General features: G+C 42.6%; 1 protein-coding gene across 4 annotated transcripts in view; it reads left to right on the top strand.

Moving 5' to 3' along the window:
- The window catches only part of LOC140391779 (PC3-like endoprotease variant B), a 1,275,236-nt gene that overhangs the window by 1,127,515 nt on the left and 131,195 nt on the right, over positions 1 to 16,526 (top strand). For all 4 annotated transcript variants that reach the window (XM_072476646.1, XM_072476647.1, XM_072476643.1 and 1 more), the window contains exon 14: positions 12,144 to 12,254. In XM_072476646.1, coding sequence (XP_072332747.1) covers positions 12,144 to 12,254 — 111 coding nt within the window. The remainder of the gene's footprint in view (positions 1 to 12,143; positions 12,255 to 16,526) is intronic.

A 16,526-nucleotide genomic window follows, 5' to 3' on the forward strand; every position in this document is an offset into this window, starting at 1 on the left:
ATACAATTTCAATTAAACAATATTTAAATTGTTTTGTCATATCTTTGGATTAAACAAAAATATGTTTATAAGTGATTTTTCATGAACATATAGTTGAAACTTAATTTAAATTGGCAGATGATGGCAGAAATTCAGACGCATGGTTCTCAGTGTTTTCCTAGAACCTCTTGTTAATCTAGATACTGTTGTTGTGTTATGTACTCTGGGATAACACAGGCTGCAACTGAATGCAGCTTCAACCAAAAGATACTCCAGACCTTGAAGTTAGTTCAATCTGATTTATTGAACCAATAGCACAGTTAGCACAGTTCTCTATGAGTTCGACTCTCTGCTAACCTAAGTGTGGTTACTCTGTCTGACTGAACCAGACTAGCTCTTAGCCACGTGGTGGAGGTGTGATACTGTACATACACCCTGACTCACTCTGTAGATGTTCATCAGTGGAAAGAGGCGGAGTGTAAGTGCCTCGTGCCTTTTGTAGTGAGATACCACTCCTGAGTGTCCTGCCTGCTCATTGGTCATGTCCTGTTCTCTGTGTTCATTAGCTGCCTGTCTGTGCCTGTCTGAAGATCATTATCTGCATGTCTGCCTATCATGACAACTGTAGATGATAAGATTGCTGAAATGCCCTATTAACTGTGCAAAGGCACATTAATTCATAACTTAGCTTACTGCTGGGGACTACTCCCTGGCAACAACCTCCTTCCAGTCAAAATCCTTTTCTTTCCCACTGGCTACAACTGATTTCCAAGCAGGGTGAGTTATAAGACCCACTGAAATATGGTAATGGAGCCCAGGAGTTAAAATTGTCCCCAGCATGGCCAGACGAATATGGAATGAGCTTGCTCTGCTGACCCCCAATGAACCTACACCCAAGTTCAGCGTGGAGGCTTAAATGTCAGCTTAGCAAATGGATAAATCCCGACTATGTCCTGATGGAACCTAATATTGTAAAACAATATGCAGTATTCCTAAAAAGAGAACCATTTTGCCAAAGCTTTTTATCTCTTCAGGACAAATGCAAGAATGCCAAATTTCAAATAATCACAGCATTATTGAATTGATCAGACTCGGTTTATCAAGATGTTGCTGTGGAGAAAGCAATTGGAAATTATAGGCCCTCCAAGCTTATGAGTAATTCAAAAAAGATGGAAGGCTTGAACATGCTTAAGTGCCGTAAGATACAGGGATATGGACCGGGTGCAGGAAGGTGGGATTAGAAAGGGCACCTGGGTGTCCTCGGGCTGGCATGGACAAGACAGGCCAAATGTGCTGTAATCTTTCTATGATTCTATGTTTCTTTTGTTTGCTGAGAATGTGTTTTGCGTATGAATGTAGGTCACTTCAAGCAAATATATATGAGCCACATCACAAGTTCAACTGATTATCTTAAATTGGTTGTTAGTGTAGCTGTTGGCGCACTCAGGATTGTTCAGCAATATTCAGAATACAACAACTTGAAGTTAGAATGGTGACATACATTTCCACTCATTGTGGTGGTGGGATGGGGCGTGTGGAAATTCAGGATATTTTCTTACTTTTGATGGAGTTTATTTTGCAACAAGGCTGAGCGTCATTAACATTGTTTAGTTTTATAATAATTAACAAACGGTTTTAGTTAATTGGCTGATGAATGTTAGAATTCCTTAGTATAAGTACCGTATAAAGTTCTCACATTGATCACACAAATAGCTGATCATGATGTTCTGTACAGGGACCAAGTATGCCAACAAAATGGATCAGCCTCTGTCAAGGAAAGTTCTTCGTTTGACTGCAAATTAATAATAATAATCTTTATTGTCACAAGTAGGCTTACATTAACACTGCAATGAAGTTACTGTGGAAAGCCCCGAGCTGCGAAACACCGGTGCCTTTTCGGGTACACAGAGGGAGAATTCAGAATGTCCAAATGACCTAACAACATATCTTTTGGGACTTGTGGGAGGAAACCGGAACACCCGGAGGAAACCCACGCAGACACAGGGCGAACATGCAAACTTCAAACCGGGAATCGAACCTGGGACCTTTGCGCTGTGAAGCAACAATGCTAACCACTGTGCTACCGTGCCACCCATAATAGTGGCTCTACTGTTGACACTGGCATCCAAATGGCAATCATTGCAGACCTGGCAGGAGAAATGCAGCTTAATCATAATTTAACCAGCTGCATTTCCTGCCTTTGTCATTCATTAAGCTAAATGATAGGGCTAAAATTTCCCAGTCTTTTGGTCAGGCTGACCAACTTTTATGAAATAAAATAAGGGACACTTTAACCATGGAACTGGGAGCGATATGAGTGCTGGCGACCAAGTAGGCAGGGAGGGGGAGGAGACTTTGTTGCTGGTGAGAGTTGGATCGGGGTGACCTCCAGGGACCATAAGAGCTGGGGATCTGGCATGTGTCAGTTGGGGGGAGGGGGGTTGTGGAATGCAATGTAGTGCGATGGGCTTCAAAGTAGCCAAACCTGACAACTTATCTTGGGGTGACGCGGAATTATCATCTCTCCGCTGGCCAACTCACAGACTTGCAGTCCCATTCAAACACTCAACCCCAGGTTCAGACTCCCACAGGCTTTCCTTGAAATACATGAGGCGGCTTGCTCACGGGAACTTACCTGCCCTTCGAGGGTGCGTTAGCTTAGAGGTGTCCTCTCGATTATGCTGTAGCCTCAGCAGTGGCAACAATGTCTGAAATTGTTGACCAATCAAGATACTTGTCATGATATGCGAACACACACATAATGATATACAGACAAGCAGCTAATGGACACAGAGAACAGGACATGACCAATAAGCAGGCGGGACACTCGGGGGTGGGATCTGACTATAAAAGACACGAGGCACTCACACTCCGCCTCTTTCCACTGATGAACATCTCGAGAGTCAGTCAAGGGTATTGTTACAATCTCACACCCCCACCACGTGGCTAAGAGCTAGTCTGGTTCAGTCAGACAGAGTAACCACACTTATGTTAGCAGAGAGTCGAACTCACAGAGAACTGTGCTAACTGTGCTATTAGTTCAATAAACCTGATTGAACTAACTTCAAGGTCTGGAGTATCTTTTCGATCTATGCTGCATCCAGTTGCAGCCAGTGTTATACCAGTGTATCTAACACGACAATACTGTGTTCTCTCATTTAGTTCAGGTAATTCTATCTGAATTCTGGCAAATATGTACCATTCTGGCCCTTAGGGAAGAAGGGCCCATGAAGGACATGGTCCAGTTTCTGTGGAAGAAGATAACCTTTAGCAGTGAATGGTACTTCCAGCAAGGCATCAGGAGCCAATAATGCCATGTAATAAGCATTTTCCCAATTTCACTACCCTCGTTGCATTGATTACTATCTATGATTTACCAGTGTAAGAGTCCTTCCTGTTTATTTCTTTTGTTCTCATTTACTTTATATTATTATTTTGGTCTGTGGACCCATAGTTGGGATGTGCCTTTAAGCAGAAGACTCAAAGTTGAAACAGCCTGCTTGCCAGGATACTGTGTTCTCAGGTTTTGAGTTTGGGAGAGGAGAAGCCAGGTAAGAGAGAGGTATGAATGGACATTGGACCACTGGAAAATTAGGCTGGAGAAGCAGTAATGGGGAACAAAGAGATGGCAGAGGAACTGAATAGGTACTTTGCATCACAATGCATCACGGAATTCACAGTGGAAGACACGAGTGGCATACCAAAAATTCAAGAGAATCAAATGAGTGCAGTGGCCATCACTAAGGAGAAGGTTCTGGGGAAACTGGAAGGTCTGAAGATGGATGAATCACCTGGACTGGATGGACTACACCCCAGGGTTCTGAAGGAGATAGCTGAGGAGATTCTGGAGGCATTGGTGGTGTTTCAGGAATCACTGGAATTAGGGAGGGTCCCAGAGAATTGGAAAATGGCTAATGTTAAACCCCTGTTTAAGAAGGGAGGAATGCAGAAGACAGGAAATTATAGGTCGGTTAGCCAGACTTCAGCTGTTGGTAAGATTTTAGAGTCTATTATTTTTTTAAATATATTTTATTATCAACGTGTATAAACAAGAACGGTAACATGTACAACAACACATTCAATAGCCTACAGTCTGTATAGTTTACCCCGTTTTACCCCCCCATCCCCCACCTCACGATGAACAATTCCTCAAATATCATCATGAACAACTCCTACCATGCCTCAAATCCCTCCTCCGACCCCCTGAACTTGATCTTTTCAAATTGTAGAAAATCATATTAGATCCCCGGTAACATATCTGCTGTCCAGTTTAACAAAATCCTCCACCGGGCAATTAGAGAGGCTAAGGCCACAACGTCAGCCCCTCTTCCCTGCACCTCTTTGATACCCCAAAGATCGCCACGATTGGGTCTGGTTTAGAGTTTATTATTAAGGATGAGATTGTGGTGAAATAGAATTGAGTCAGCACGGATTCGTCAAAGGAGGTGATGCCTGATAAATCTGTTTGAATTATTTGAGGAGGTAACGAGGAAGTTTGACAAAGGAGAGCCAGTGGACATGATCTATTTGGATTTCCAGAAGGCCTTTGACAAGGTGCTGTACAGGAGGCTGCTAAATAAGATAAGAGCTCATGGTGTTCGGGGCAAGTACTGGCATGGATAGAGGATTGGCTGACTGACAGAACGCAAAGAGTAGGGATGAAGGGGACATTTTCAGGATGGCAGCCGATGACTAGTGATGTTCTGCAGGGCTCAGTGTTGGGACTGTGGCTCTTATTAGCCTTAGTTTTATTAGCTCTGATTATGTCACCTTTGCTCACGAGTCGCCAGGTATCTTTCAGATACCGCCACGTGGTTCAAGCTCGAGTTATGATTAATAAGTCAGCACACCGCTTAGTAACATTGAAATCAACGGTCATTTATTATGTACAGCAATAAATACTTACACAATAATCCTACTTTCTATATCACTACCTACCACTACTGGCCAATACTTAACTTTTGGGGATGGCCCACCAGGTCAGGGAAACAAATGGTTTATCGAATTTGGTCTGGTCTGCGGGATTCAAAAGGCTGATACGGGTCGATGGCTAGAAGTCTCTATCGGGTAGCGATCGCTGGAGTCAAACTTACGGTTTCTGGTCGATGTCCTTGCGAAGGTTGCGAGCAGGAGAAGAAGGGAGAGAGAGAGAGATCTGAACTTGGCCCCTCAATTTATAGGGCCCAGGGGCTTCCCGCCTCTCAGGGCGGCCCTTGACCCTGAGTCCCAAGTGATTGGACTTGTTCCCAATCACTGGGTTCGATATGCTCCAATAATGGGGCGATTCCTCGATCGGGGGGGTGGTCGTTCACCTGTCTTTGTTTCGGCCACTGCAGGCGCCAAGAGGTCTGGCCCGGCATTCAATTGCTAATATGTTGCAATTGTTCCCGGGGATAGCCGATTAAACTGCAAATGTCTGTGTTGATGTGCTGCTAATAGTCTCAGGTATCGATCTGGGCCGACTTCCCCAGAGCCGAATACGCTATTCTGTCTGCAGCTGTCCGTTTGTGTCCTGTTGGTTGCTTTTCCCATCAGCCTTTTCGGTTAGCCATTTTATATCGGGTTTTGGCCAAATTAATCGGGAATCAGCCATTTTAGGTGGCTACAGGACCACAACTATTCACGCTATATATTAATGATCTGTAAGAAGGAACTGAGGGCATTGTTGCTAAGTGTGCAGATGATACAAAGATATGTAGAGGGATATGTTGTGTTGAGGAAGCAGGGGGGCTGCAGAAGGACTTGGACAGGTTAGGAGAGTGGGCAAAGAAGTGGCAGATGGACTACAATGGGGAAAAGTGTGAGATTATGCACTTTGTTTGGAGGAATAGGGGCACAGACTATTTTCTAAATGGGAAAAGGCTTCGGAATTCAGAAGCACAAAGGGAGTCCTAGTTCAGGGTTTTGTTAAGATTTACATGCAGGTTCAGTTGGCAGTTAGGAAGGCAAATGCAATGTTAGCATTCATGTCGAGAGGGCTAGAATACAAGAGCAGTGATGTACTGTTGAGGCTGTATAAGGCTGTGGTCACATCCCATTTGAAATATTGTGAGCAGTTTTGGGCCCCTTATCTAAGGAAGGATGGGCTGGCCTTGGAGAGCCTTCAGAGGCGGTTCACAAAAATGATAGCCGGAAAAAGGACTTCTCATATGAGGGGCAGTGAGGACTCGGGATCTGTACTCAATGGAGTTCAGAAGGATGAGGGAGGATTGAAACTTACAGAATACAGAGAGGCCTAGATAAAATGGCCATGGAGAGGATGTTTCCACTTGTAAGAGAAAGTAGAACCCAAGGGCACATGCTCAGACTGAAGGGTCGATCCTGTAAAACAGAGATGAGGAATTTCTTCAGCCAGAGGGTGGTGAATCTGTGGAACTCATTGCTGCAAAAGGCTGTCAAGGCCAAATCACTGAGTGGCTTTCAGACAGAGATAGATAGGTTCTTTATTAATAAGTGGATCGGTTGTTATTGGGAGAAGGCAGGAGAATGGGGATGAGAAACATATCAGCCATGCTTGAATGGCGGAGCAGACTCAGTGGACCAAATGGCCTAATTCTGCTCCTATGTCTTATGGTCTTCGGCACTGTGTGGATCTTAGGAAGGAGTCGGTTCGATTGGTTAACTGGCAACCAGTGAATTGGCTAGGGACAGTGTTCTGCCTAATAGTTGTCAGTGATTAATTGCTGTGTGATGCTTCCTGAGAGAACTTGGTGGAGTGTTTAGACCTTGAAAGTGAAAGGAACGCTCTCTCTATCTCTCTCCTTCTTGCTGAATTGAAGAAAACTGCTCTATTGTTCTGAAAGCAGTGAGTGCCTGGCACATCCTTTGGTGTGAACCTGAAATGATGTTGAGTCTGCAGAGAAGGTAGACAACCTTTCCAGAGAAAATTAACTCCAGCCTAGAAGGAAGAAGTTCCAAAACAAAAGCCTGAACTTCAGAAAGCCATTGACTGGAAGTCATCCCAACACATCAGCGATCCTTATCCTTTTATTTTTATGAATATTTTCTTTCCATTTCCACCATCCTGTCCCCTCTATGTTGTTTGTTTGTGTGTAGAGTAGAGTAGGATGAGTTAGAAGGTTTTTTTTTGGGGGGGGGGGGGGGGGTGGTAGAGAGTTGGAAAAGGTTGGTTGGGTTGGGGGGGGGGGGGGGGGGGGGAAGTTGGAAAACGTTGGTGAGGATGAGGTCTTATGTTTTTCCCTCATCACCTGTCGCGGACCCAGTCTAGCAGTTATGTCCTTTAGGGCTCGGTCAGCAGTGATGATACCGAGCCATTCCTTGTGATGGACATTGAAGTCCCGTACCCAAAGTACATTCTGTGTCCTTGCCACCCTCAGTGCTTCCTCCAAGTGGTGTTCAACATATAGGAGTGATGATTCATCAGCTGAGAGTGGACAGTCCGCGGTAATCAGCAGGAGGTTACCTCACCCATGTTTAACCCGAAGCCATGAGACTTCATGGGCTCCAGAGTCGATGTTGAAGACTCCAGGGGTAACTCCCTCCCCCACTGTGCCGCTACCTCTGTTAGGTCTGCCCTGCCGATGGGACAGGACATGACTAGTCTGTGAGACAGCTCTCTCAATATCTATTAGCAGAACACTTCACCTGCAAATCAATAGTTACCTCACTTTGAGGACACCTTAATCACCACTCTAGCAGTCATACTATCTGTATGCGCCTTAACACAGCTTCCAATAACATTACTGCAAAATATGATAATTTTGTACATTTATCACAACAGCAATGTGATGATGACCAGTTCATCTCTTTTATTACCATTGGTTCAGGGATAACTATTGCCCAGGACAGGAGGAGAGCTCCTAAGCTCATCTGGACTCTTTTATATGCACCTGAAAGGATGGACAGGTTTAATATCTAATCTAATAGGTGACACCTTCAACAATGCGCAGCTCCCTCAGCACTTGAACTGAAAAGTCAGCCTGGATGTTGCACTCAAGTCTCTGGAGTGGGAGTTGAACCAACAACCATCTGGTATCCACGAAACTATAACTGAAATCCTACTGCACGAATACCTGAAAATTATTGTGTGATTTAAAGCTGACTGCAGGTCAAGTAAAAAATATTCTTCAAACAAATGAACCCAAAAAACTGCATTTTCAATTACTGGATTAAGCATACCTCTAAAGAATGACATCAGAGTAGCATTTGGGCCTACTCATTGAGGACCCTCATTTTGTATTTTCATTGTATGCATTTGTAAAAGCACATCCTTCATTATTACCACACCATGTCATATGCAGCACATAACAATGATTTTGTACAGTAGTGATGAGGGCTTCCAAATCCACCCAGGCAGCACTTGCTATACTGTTGTATTCCAATGGTCTGTTCCACAACCATCTGGCTGCCCATTACGGTTGACTGTAATTTTACCTTAAAATGTGCGCGTCCTCAAACAATACAGTTATAGTCTAATATAAAGAAAACATGCAATTTTGCACTAATTAACCCAATGATATTTTGTGCATTACCAACTATCCAAATATTTCATGAGTGGAATACTTCACGGCTAATGCAGGACAATGGATTTTTCAAAGGCTGTCTGTATCTCAACATGTGTGTAGTCAAGCACACCCTGCACTATTGGAAATCCTGCAATAGGGTAGAACATCTGCTGCCCTGACAATTGTTCCTCTTTTCTGTAAAAATGAATGAAGCATGAAGGAAACACTAAGAAAAAAATCTGCTCTTGAATAAATTGGATACTGTGTTGTGAATAATTCCAATGCAATCTCCACTGTGATCTTGAACGGACCCTATGGCAAAAAGTAATCAACACAACAGTGACTGAGACTTTCACTGCTATAAATACAGTAAGGAGATTCACTGAAACAGTGTCAAGAAATGGAACAATGAACTCAGATCATTGTAATGCCCTATCTGCTCATTTCCACACACAATACTCTTCAGAAAGATCAGAGTGATTTGTTCTTATTCTACAAGTTTCTACCAGAATATGAGGCTGTTTTGAATCAACCATTTCTCTTCCTTTGTCAAATCAATGGTCCTTCACCATCAGGACAATAGTTATATCTTGCCCCATCAAGGAACATTGAAAAACACTGATTCAATAGCAGAGATTCAATACAGATTTTGAACCGATTCTCATTAGTTCTTAATTCCACATCTAGCAGAAGTGTTTGGTTGGGGAGGATGGTTCCATTGATTCCTGATTAGTTTGTATCTGCCGCAAATAATTGACAAACTTTCAGTAGACTTGGGTAGGTTTTACTTTCTAAAATGAGGATGGAAGATTGTCTAGCTACCAAACTAGATTATTAGATCATTTTGATATTGGATATGTAACAGATTTCTCGGAATTCAGGTATGATCTGTCAAACCTTAGGAGTAAAAAATACTTTATATGTGGGGAGGTAGTATATATAAGATTAACAGATGAAGACTACTTTCATTTCATGGCGTTCAGTGGCGAACACAAAACTTTAAATCGGTTGTAGGCAAACTGCAGCCTGGGACCTCATGTGTGTCCCATCTGGGTTCCGAGTGCGGCCCATGAGACATTTTGTTAACTGTTGCCCATGAGACATTTTGTTAATGGTAGCACAGGGCTACCACATTCCACTGGTTTCCATCCGGGTAGTGTTTTTCAGACCGGTATGACTGAAGTGATACGCACGTAAAGTAATAATAATAATACTCTTTATTATTGTCACACGTAGGCTTACATTAACACTGCTAAGAAGTTACTGTGAAAATCCCTGAGTCGCCACATTCCGGCGCCTGTCCAGGTACACTGAGGGAGAATTCAGAATGTCCAAATTACCTAACAAGCACATCTTTCGGGACTTGTGGGAGGAAACCAGAGCACCCGGAGGAAACCCACGCAGACACGGGAGAACATGCAGACTCATCACAGACAGTGTCCCAACCGGGAATTGAACCTGGGACCCTGACACTGTGAATCAACAGTGCTAAACACTTCCGTTCCGCCCAAAGTGCAGTGTGTGCTGATTGCACACAGTATTGACTGTGACAGCCATATGCTCGCTCTCCATTCAATCAAAGTGTGATTTTTGTTTTATTCTACCATTTTAAGTTGATGACAGTTCTATTAATGCAGGAATGATTAAGCATTTTCTATAACCTGTTATGAAATATTCAGCATTTTAAAAAAAAATTCTATTCTATTCATGGGGTCGTAGTTAGTGAACATGTCCAATTTCAATCTTTCAGCCCACTTAGGTGAACGAGGGCCACTCCTGCTGCTCACTCACCAGCCTAGGTTGCCTATCATAGCTCTAAATCATGACTCCATGGATATAACTATCAAGGCATGCAAGTAAAGCACATATCTATTGGGGTCAAAATCAACTGTCTTCTTCTGTACAGCTGCTATATCTATTGCAAACACCTGCCCTTCGCTTAGAGTTTGTGCTGAAACTAGGGGCTGGATTCTCCAGTCCCCTAGCCGCGTGTTTCTTGGCGGCAGGAGGCGCGCCGTTCGCTGGCAGCAGGATTCTCTACTTCCGCCACTTGTCAGTGGGAATTCCCATTGAAACCCCTCCACACTGCTGGGAAATCCATGGGCGGGGATGCGCTGTTGGCGGAACCAGAGAATCCAGTCGCCAGCAAACGGACGGAGAATTCTGGCCTAGTTGTGAGGAGGGGTGCAGGGAGGGAGGCTCTGTCTGCCCCACACATGGTCAGTGACATAATTAGGGGTGTAGCCAATGAGAGGAACTCCCGAGCCTGAAGTTCCTGCATTCCACCTGACAATGTAACAGTGCATTGGTAGACCAAATGGAAACAAGTGCAACTGCTCCCTGAATACTAGAAGTAGAAGTGGAACCTACTTGATAATCCATTTCCAGTTTGTGTCCTGGTTTCAATACGAAAATCAAATATTCACAGGTAAATTCCAGCCTCTTTACAAAGAGGGCAGGGTAACACTCAGAACTTCTTCCTTGGGAGGGAAGTGGAAACATGGCCCTTGGAATCTATGCTGCTCATCACATTTTACAACATCCCTGGGCAGTAAGGTGCCTAAAATATGCTCCCAAATGCACAAGCTCCCATGTAGAAATTTACATTTGCTGAAATGATAACTACAGATACAACCTGACACTGCCATAGAATGTTAGGGGCCACAGATAGTCATCCTCGTTGTTTTTTGCCCTCAGCTATGTAATGGAGAATGAACACCCAGTACTTCCTTCTGCTCCAGAGATTCCAAATGTGTTCCTTTGTGCATATTAATAAAATTCACTAATACTTTTAAAGGGAATTTTCATGGTCGAAATATAAATTGGATTTTCATTCTGTCTTCGAGAAAAAGCAAAATCTTTATTCGTCCTAGGGTCAGAAATGCTTTGGAAGCAATTAAAAGCAACATTAAGCTGCTGCTATTTCATCGTTATTTTCAGTGAATTATTCTTCCTGGCTTTTTTTTTAACTTCATTTTTTTCCCTCCTGTTCCCACCCACGATTAATCATTTCCTTCCTATCTGCAGTGAGCCATGATGGTCAGCCGGCAAACAGCAGGAATCAACTTTCAGTGGATTCCAAACACTTGCTTCTATTTGAGGAGATATATCTTTCCATTTATGCCCAATTCCTTTTTTAAGTTTAAATAATTTGATGGCATTTTAAACACTGAGAAAAGGAACTGATGAGTGACTATGGATTGTGGATAACCTCCAGGTCTTAACGAACTGTCTTTAGTTTTCAAGTTTCTCACCAATATATTGCCTGTTTTCCTGGTATGCATCACTGGAGGCTGTGAAGAGGGACCAGCAGCTGAAACAAACAGAAAACCTCCTTGTTTTATCAATGGACCCAAATAGGGTGTAAATAAAAATCTCTATCCATGTTTAAACTGAATATATTCTCTTAAAGTCCCTTTAAAATAACTGTTAGGTGCCATTTCTCAGAAAATGGAACAGTGATTAAGAGAGAACCACAACACATGCTGTAAAATAACCTTTATTGTTACACAAATGAACTACTATCTCATTTGTAATAGTGAATCAAAGGAGCAAGAAGTGTAAGTCCGCACAGTCCCTTTCCACTGCCTATTTCAGCAGTCTTGCACTGATATCTTGTTACTTGGTTAGGTATGGGGCTAGTTAATATTCTTCACCAGCTTTTCATATTCAATATGTGAATTTTTTTTCGTCCAATAGGTATGGATTTGGTTTGCTTGATGCTGGGCGAATGTTGAAGGCGGCCCTTAAATGGAAAAACCTGGGTCCTCAGAGAAAATGTGAGGTTACTTTTAGCCCTGAACTGCAAAAGTAAGTTCTCAAAACAGAATCATAGAATGTTACAGCACAGAAGGAGGCCCTTTGGTCTGTCGTGTCGGTACTGTCTCTGCAAGACCAACTCAGTTAGTTCCACTCTTCCCCTCGTTCCCCATAGCCCTGCTTTTTCTTTTGGTGCTTATCTGATTCTCTTTCGAAAACCACAATTGAATCTGCCTCCAACACAATCCCAGGCAGTGCATTCCAGATCCTAACCAGTCTCTGCGTAAAAACGTCTTTCCTCAAGTCCGCCATTGGATCTTTGTCAATAATGTTACAAGTGTCCTCTGGTTCTTGACCCTTCAACCAATGGGAGCAGTTTCTCTCTGTCCACTCTAGCTGTCTAAAGACCTCCATGATTTTGAACACTTTTATCAAATCTCCCCTTAACCTTCAGTTCTCTAGGAAGAACTGCCCGGGTTTCTCCATCGAGCCACATAACTACATTCCTTCGTCTCTGGAACGAACCTCGTAAATATTTTCTGCACCCTTTCTGAAGCCTTCACAGCCTTCCTAAAGTGCGGTGCCAAAATTTAAATACAGTGCTCCAGTTGATGCTGAACCAGTGTTTTCCTTGTCTTTGTACCACATGTCTCTCTTTATAAAGCCCAAGATTCTATTTGCCTTTAACGAATCTATGCTGGCATTCCTTAATTAACCTACAGACTCAGTACTGGTGAGGGTGATGATTCCTTTGGGGAGTGTAGTAAGAGCCATGGCACCACAAGCGACTCAGCTATATGATGGAGCAGGAGGAAGACTGGGAACACAATAGTCACAGGTGACTCTATAGTTAGGAGGAACAGATACACCTTTTCGCAGCCACATACTTGATTCCCTGATGGTATGTTGCCTCCCTGATGCCAGGGTCAAGGATGTCACTGAACAGCTGCAGAATACTCAGAGGTGGGGAGAATAAACAGTCAAAGATCCAGGTCCACATCTGTACCAATGGCATGGGTAGAAAGAGGTACTGCAGACAGATTTTACAGAGCTCGGCAAGATACCCAGCAAGTAAAACCTGAAAGGTAGTAATCACTTCATTATTCATGGTGCCACATGCACATAGGAATAGGAGATTCCTGGGATATTGGGAATGGTTCTGGAGAAGCTGGGGCCAATCCAGGCCTGATGAGTTGCACCTCAACACAGCCTGGAACAATAACCTCAAGTGTAGTTTGCTAGTGCCATTGGCAAGGATTTTAACTAACTTGGCAGGGTGATGGGAACTAGGATACAGCATTAGGAAGAAGAAACAAGGTGAACCAAGACCAAGAGCACCAGTCACAAATAGTGAGGTGGGGTCAGACTTAAGAGGGAATAAGAGGCAGTAAGGTCTAAATAGATTTACACTGCAACTATGGGAATATGAGGATTGTGATAAATACAGTTGGTGAGCTACATGTGCAAATAACCACACAGGAATATAATGGCAACAATGGAAAACTGGCTCAAAAAAGAGCACGACTAGGAACTAAATATCCCTGAATATAAGGCGTTCATGAAAAAATAGGGAAGATTGGAAAGGAGAAAGGGTGGCAGTATTGATTAAGAAGAATATTACAGTGCTGGAGAGAGAAGATATCAAGGGCAGTATCTATTTGGGTTAGAGTTATGAAACATTAGGGGAACAATTAGACTACTGAGTGTATTCTGTAGGCTGCTCAAAAATTATAGAGATGTGCAAAAACTATAGAGTAGTGATAATAGGTAACTTAATTATCCTAATCTAGACTGGGATAATAGTGTAAAAGATAGAGAGAGGAAGAGTTTCTGAACTGTGTTCAGGAGAATTTTCTTGATCAATTTATTTCTGGTTCAAGAAGGAAGAAGTTACTGTGGGATCTGGTTCTGGGGGAAGAGGGTCAAGTGGATCAAGTGTAAGTTTTGGTCCATACAAATATATGTACATATTAATCACAGGTAATGAATATAATATATCCTGCAGATCACTAAGAAAATCTGCCAATATCTTTAAAGGTAAGACTTGTGGGTTCCCTTTTCCTGTGGAAAATAGTCAGATAATTTGGTCTGATCTCAAATAGGTCCTGGGTAAGTTTTTTTCGCATTCTAATTTTAACCTAAAAAAATTAAAATAGCCTTGTGGTATACAAATCCTTACAGTTACCAAGGTAACCCAGGCCAGAGATACTATTAGAGCAAGTGTAGCCAGAACATCAGCCTTATCCACACCTCCCACTTCCCCACAGATTTGCAGGTAGTAAAAACCTGCATTAAGCCACAAGATTGATATTTTAGCACTGTGTTGGCTTATCTCAACCCAGGTATTGCAATTGATCTCAATGCTCCAGGGTTCGAGAGGCCAAAATTGATCAGGATTCCCTTTCCTGATCTCTATCTATTATCACAGCAATAAAAGTACATGACAGCATCAGGCTCAACTACAATTTACCCCTCAATCAAACAGAATTTAGGCTGTTGGCATTTTGAGGATGTGCCTGCCTTTTGGAGGAAATTGCCCAACTGTTGTTAGTTTTCTCAGATAGTATTTTTTTTTGTTTTGTTCTTCGAATCTGGGTACCGCTTCTGAGGAATTAGAATTCCTTCAGTACAGTACTCAGGCAAGAACTTCACAGCATCTTGGACCTCTGTGCCCTTTGTTTATCACTCAAGACATTATAAATTCCAGGAATAACTCAGCACAATTGTTGTGACACCCTTTCCAATCCAACAGTACAGAAGGTGCCAATTTGAACACTCATGCCTTTTCAGGCTGCTAAAAAGAACTATCCAATTAGTCTCACTCCCATGCTCTTGAACCAATTGTTTTCTCCTCTTCAAATATCTGTCCAACTCCCTTTTGAAATTGACCATTGAATCTGCTTCAGTCACCCTTTGTTTTATGAAGTGTGGTTATTTCTTGTAATGTAGGAAACTTGATGCTTTAATTAAATGGATCTTTCATGATTTCAGTACATCTCAAAGCTCTTTACAGCCAATGAAATACTTTTAACGTGTAATCACTGTTGAAATATGTCGGAAACACAAGAGCCAAGTTGGGCACAATTAGCTCCCGCAAACAACAATTTTATAATAACCAGATAATCTATTTTTGGTGCTGTTTATTCAAGGATAAATATTGGCCATGACACTGGGGATAGCTCACCAACTTTATTCAGTGAATTGCCATGGGATTTTTTAACACTTTCCTGAAAGAGTAGAAGGGCCTTGGTTTAACCTCTCATTCAGAACACAGCACCTCTGACTGTGTAGCATTCCCTCAGCGCAACACTGAAGTGTCACCCTAGCTTTTTGTGCTCTTGTCTCTGGAATGGTATTTGAGCTCCCATCCTTCTGCTGTGGAAGCACAAGTTCTACCAACGGAGCCATAGTTGATACTAGGTTCAGAGCACACCAAATAAATAGAACAATCCACTGTTATTCCCTTCATGCCAACCTATGCTCCTCTCCCCACTTGCCCACAACCATTTATAGCCCCTTTTTTAAACTTATTGCCACCTCATGCCAACCCATTACACCAACCACCATTCTTTGCCCTTACACCTACAATTTCAACTCGCCCAATATCCACCATTGGCAATATCACCTCAGAACTCATGCTGAGATCAGATAAAGTAAAGTTATTAAGTGTCTACTGAAGACTTCAGTATTTCATTAAAAAAAACTCTAATTGATAAAAAACCCATTCACTATATTTGCTAATGCTCTGGGGACACCGGTTCAAATCCCACCATGGCAGCTGGTGGAATTTAAAAGCAAGCTAATCACTGTGACCACAAAACCATGTTGATTGCCATAAAACCCATCTGGTTCACTAATGTCCTTTAGGGAAGGAAATCTGCTGCCTTTACCCGGCTAGGCTTACATGTGACTCTGGACCCACAGCAATGTGATTGACTCTTAACTACCCTGAAATGGCGCAGCAAGCCACTCAGTCCATTGGTAATTAGATATGGGTAACAAATGCTGGAATTGCCAGCGATGCCCATATCCCATCAAAGAATAAAAAACTTCTTCCAATCCCATATAAAAACAAACACTGGAATTTATTGTCCCACTTCAAAGAGTCTATAATCGTTTGGAGCTGTCAATCAAATGATGAACCGAGAGGCACTGCTGTATGATAATGGAAAGCTGTGAAATCAGTCGTGCAGCATTAATCCAGCAATGATAACCCTCAGCCTTATGTCAATAGACGGAATGAAACAGCAAGCACCAATATTTTAAACACTGCAGTTTCCCCTACAAATATTTAAAGGCGAGTTTAAACATTCTTTAAAGCTT

The sequence above is a fragment of the Scyliorhinus torazame genome, chromosome 15 (assembly GCF_047496885.1).
Source record: "Scyliorhinus torazame isolate Kashiwa2021f chromosome 15, sScyTor2.1, whole genome shotgun sequence".
In the NCBI taxonomy this organism is placed as follows: Eukaryota; Metazoa; Chordata; class Chondrichthyes; order Carcharhiniformes; family Scyliorhinidae; genus Scyliorhinus; species Scyliorhinus torazame.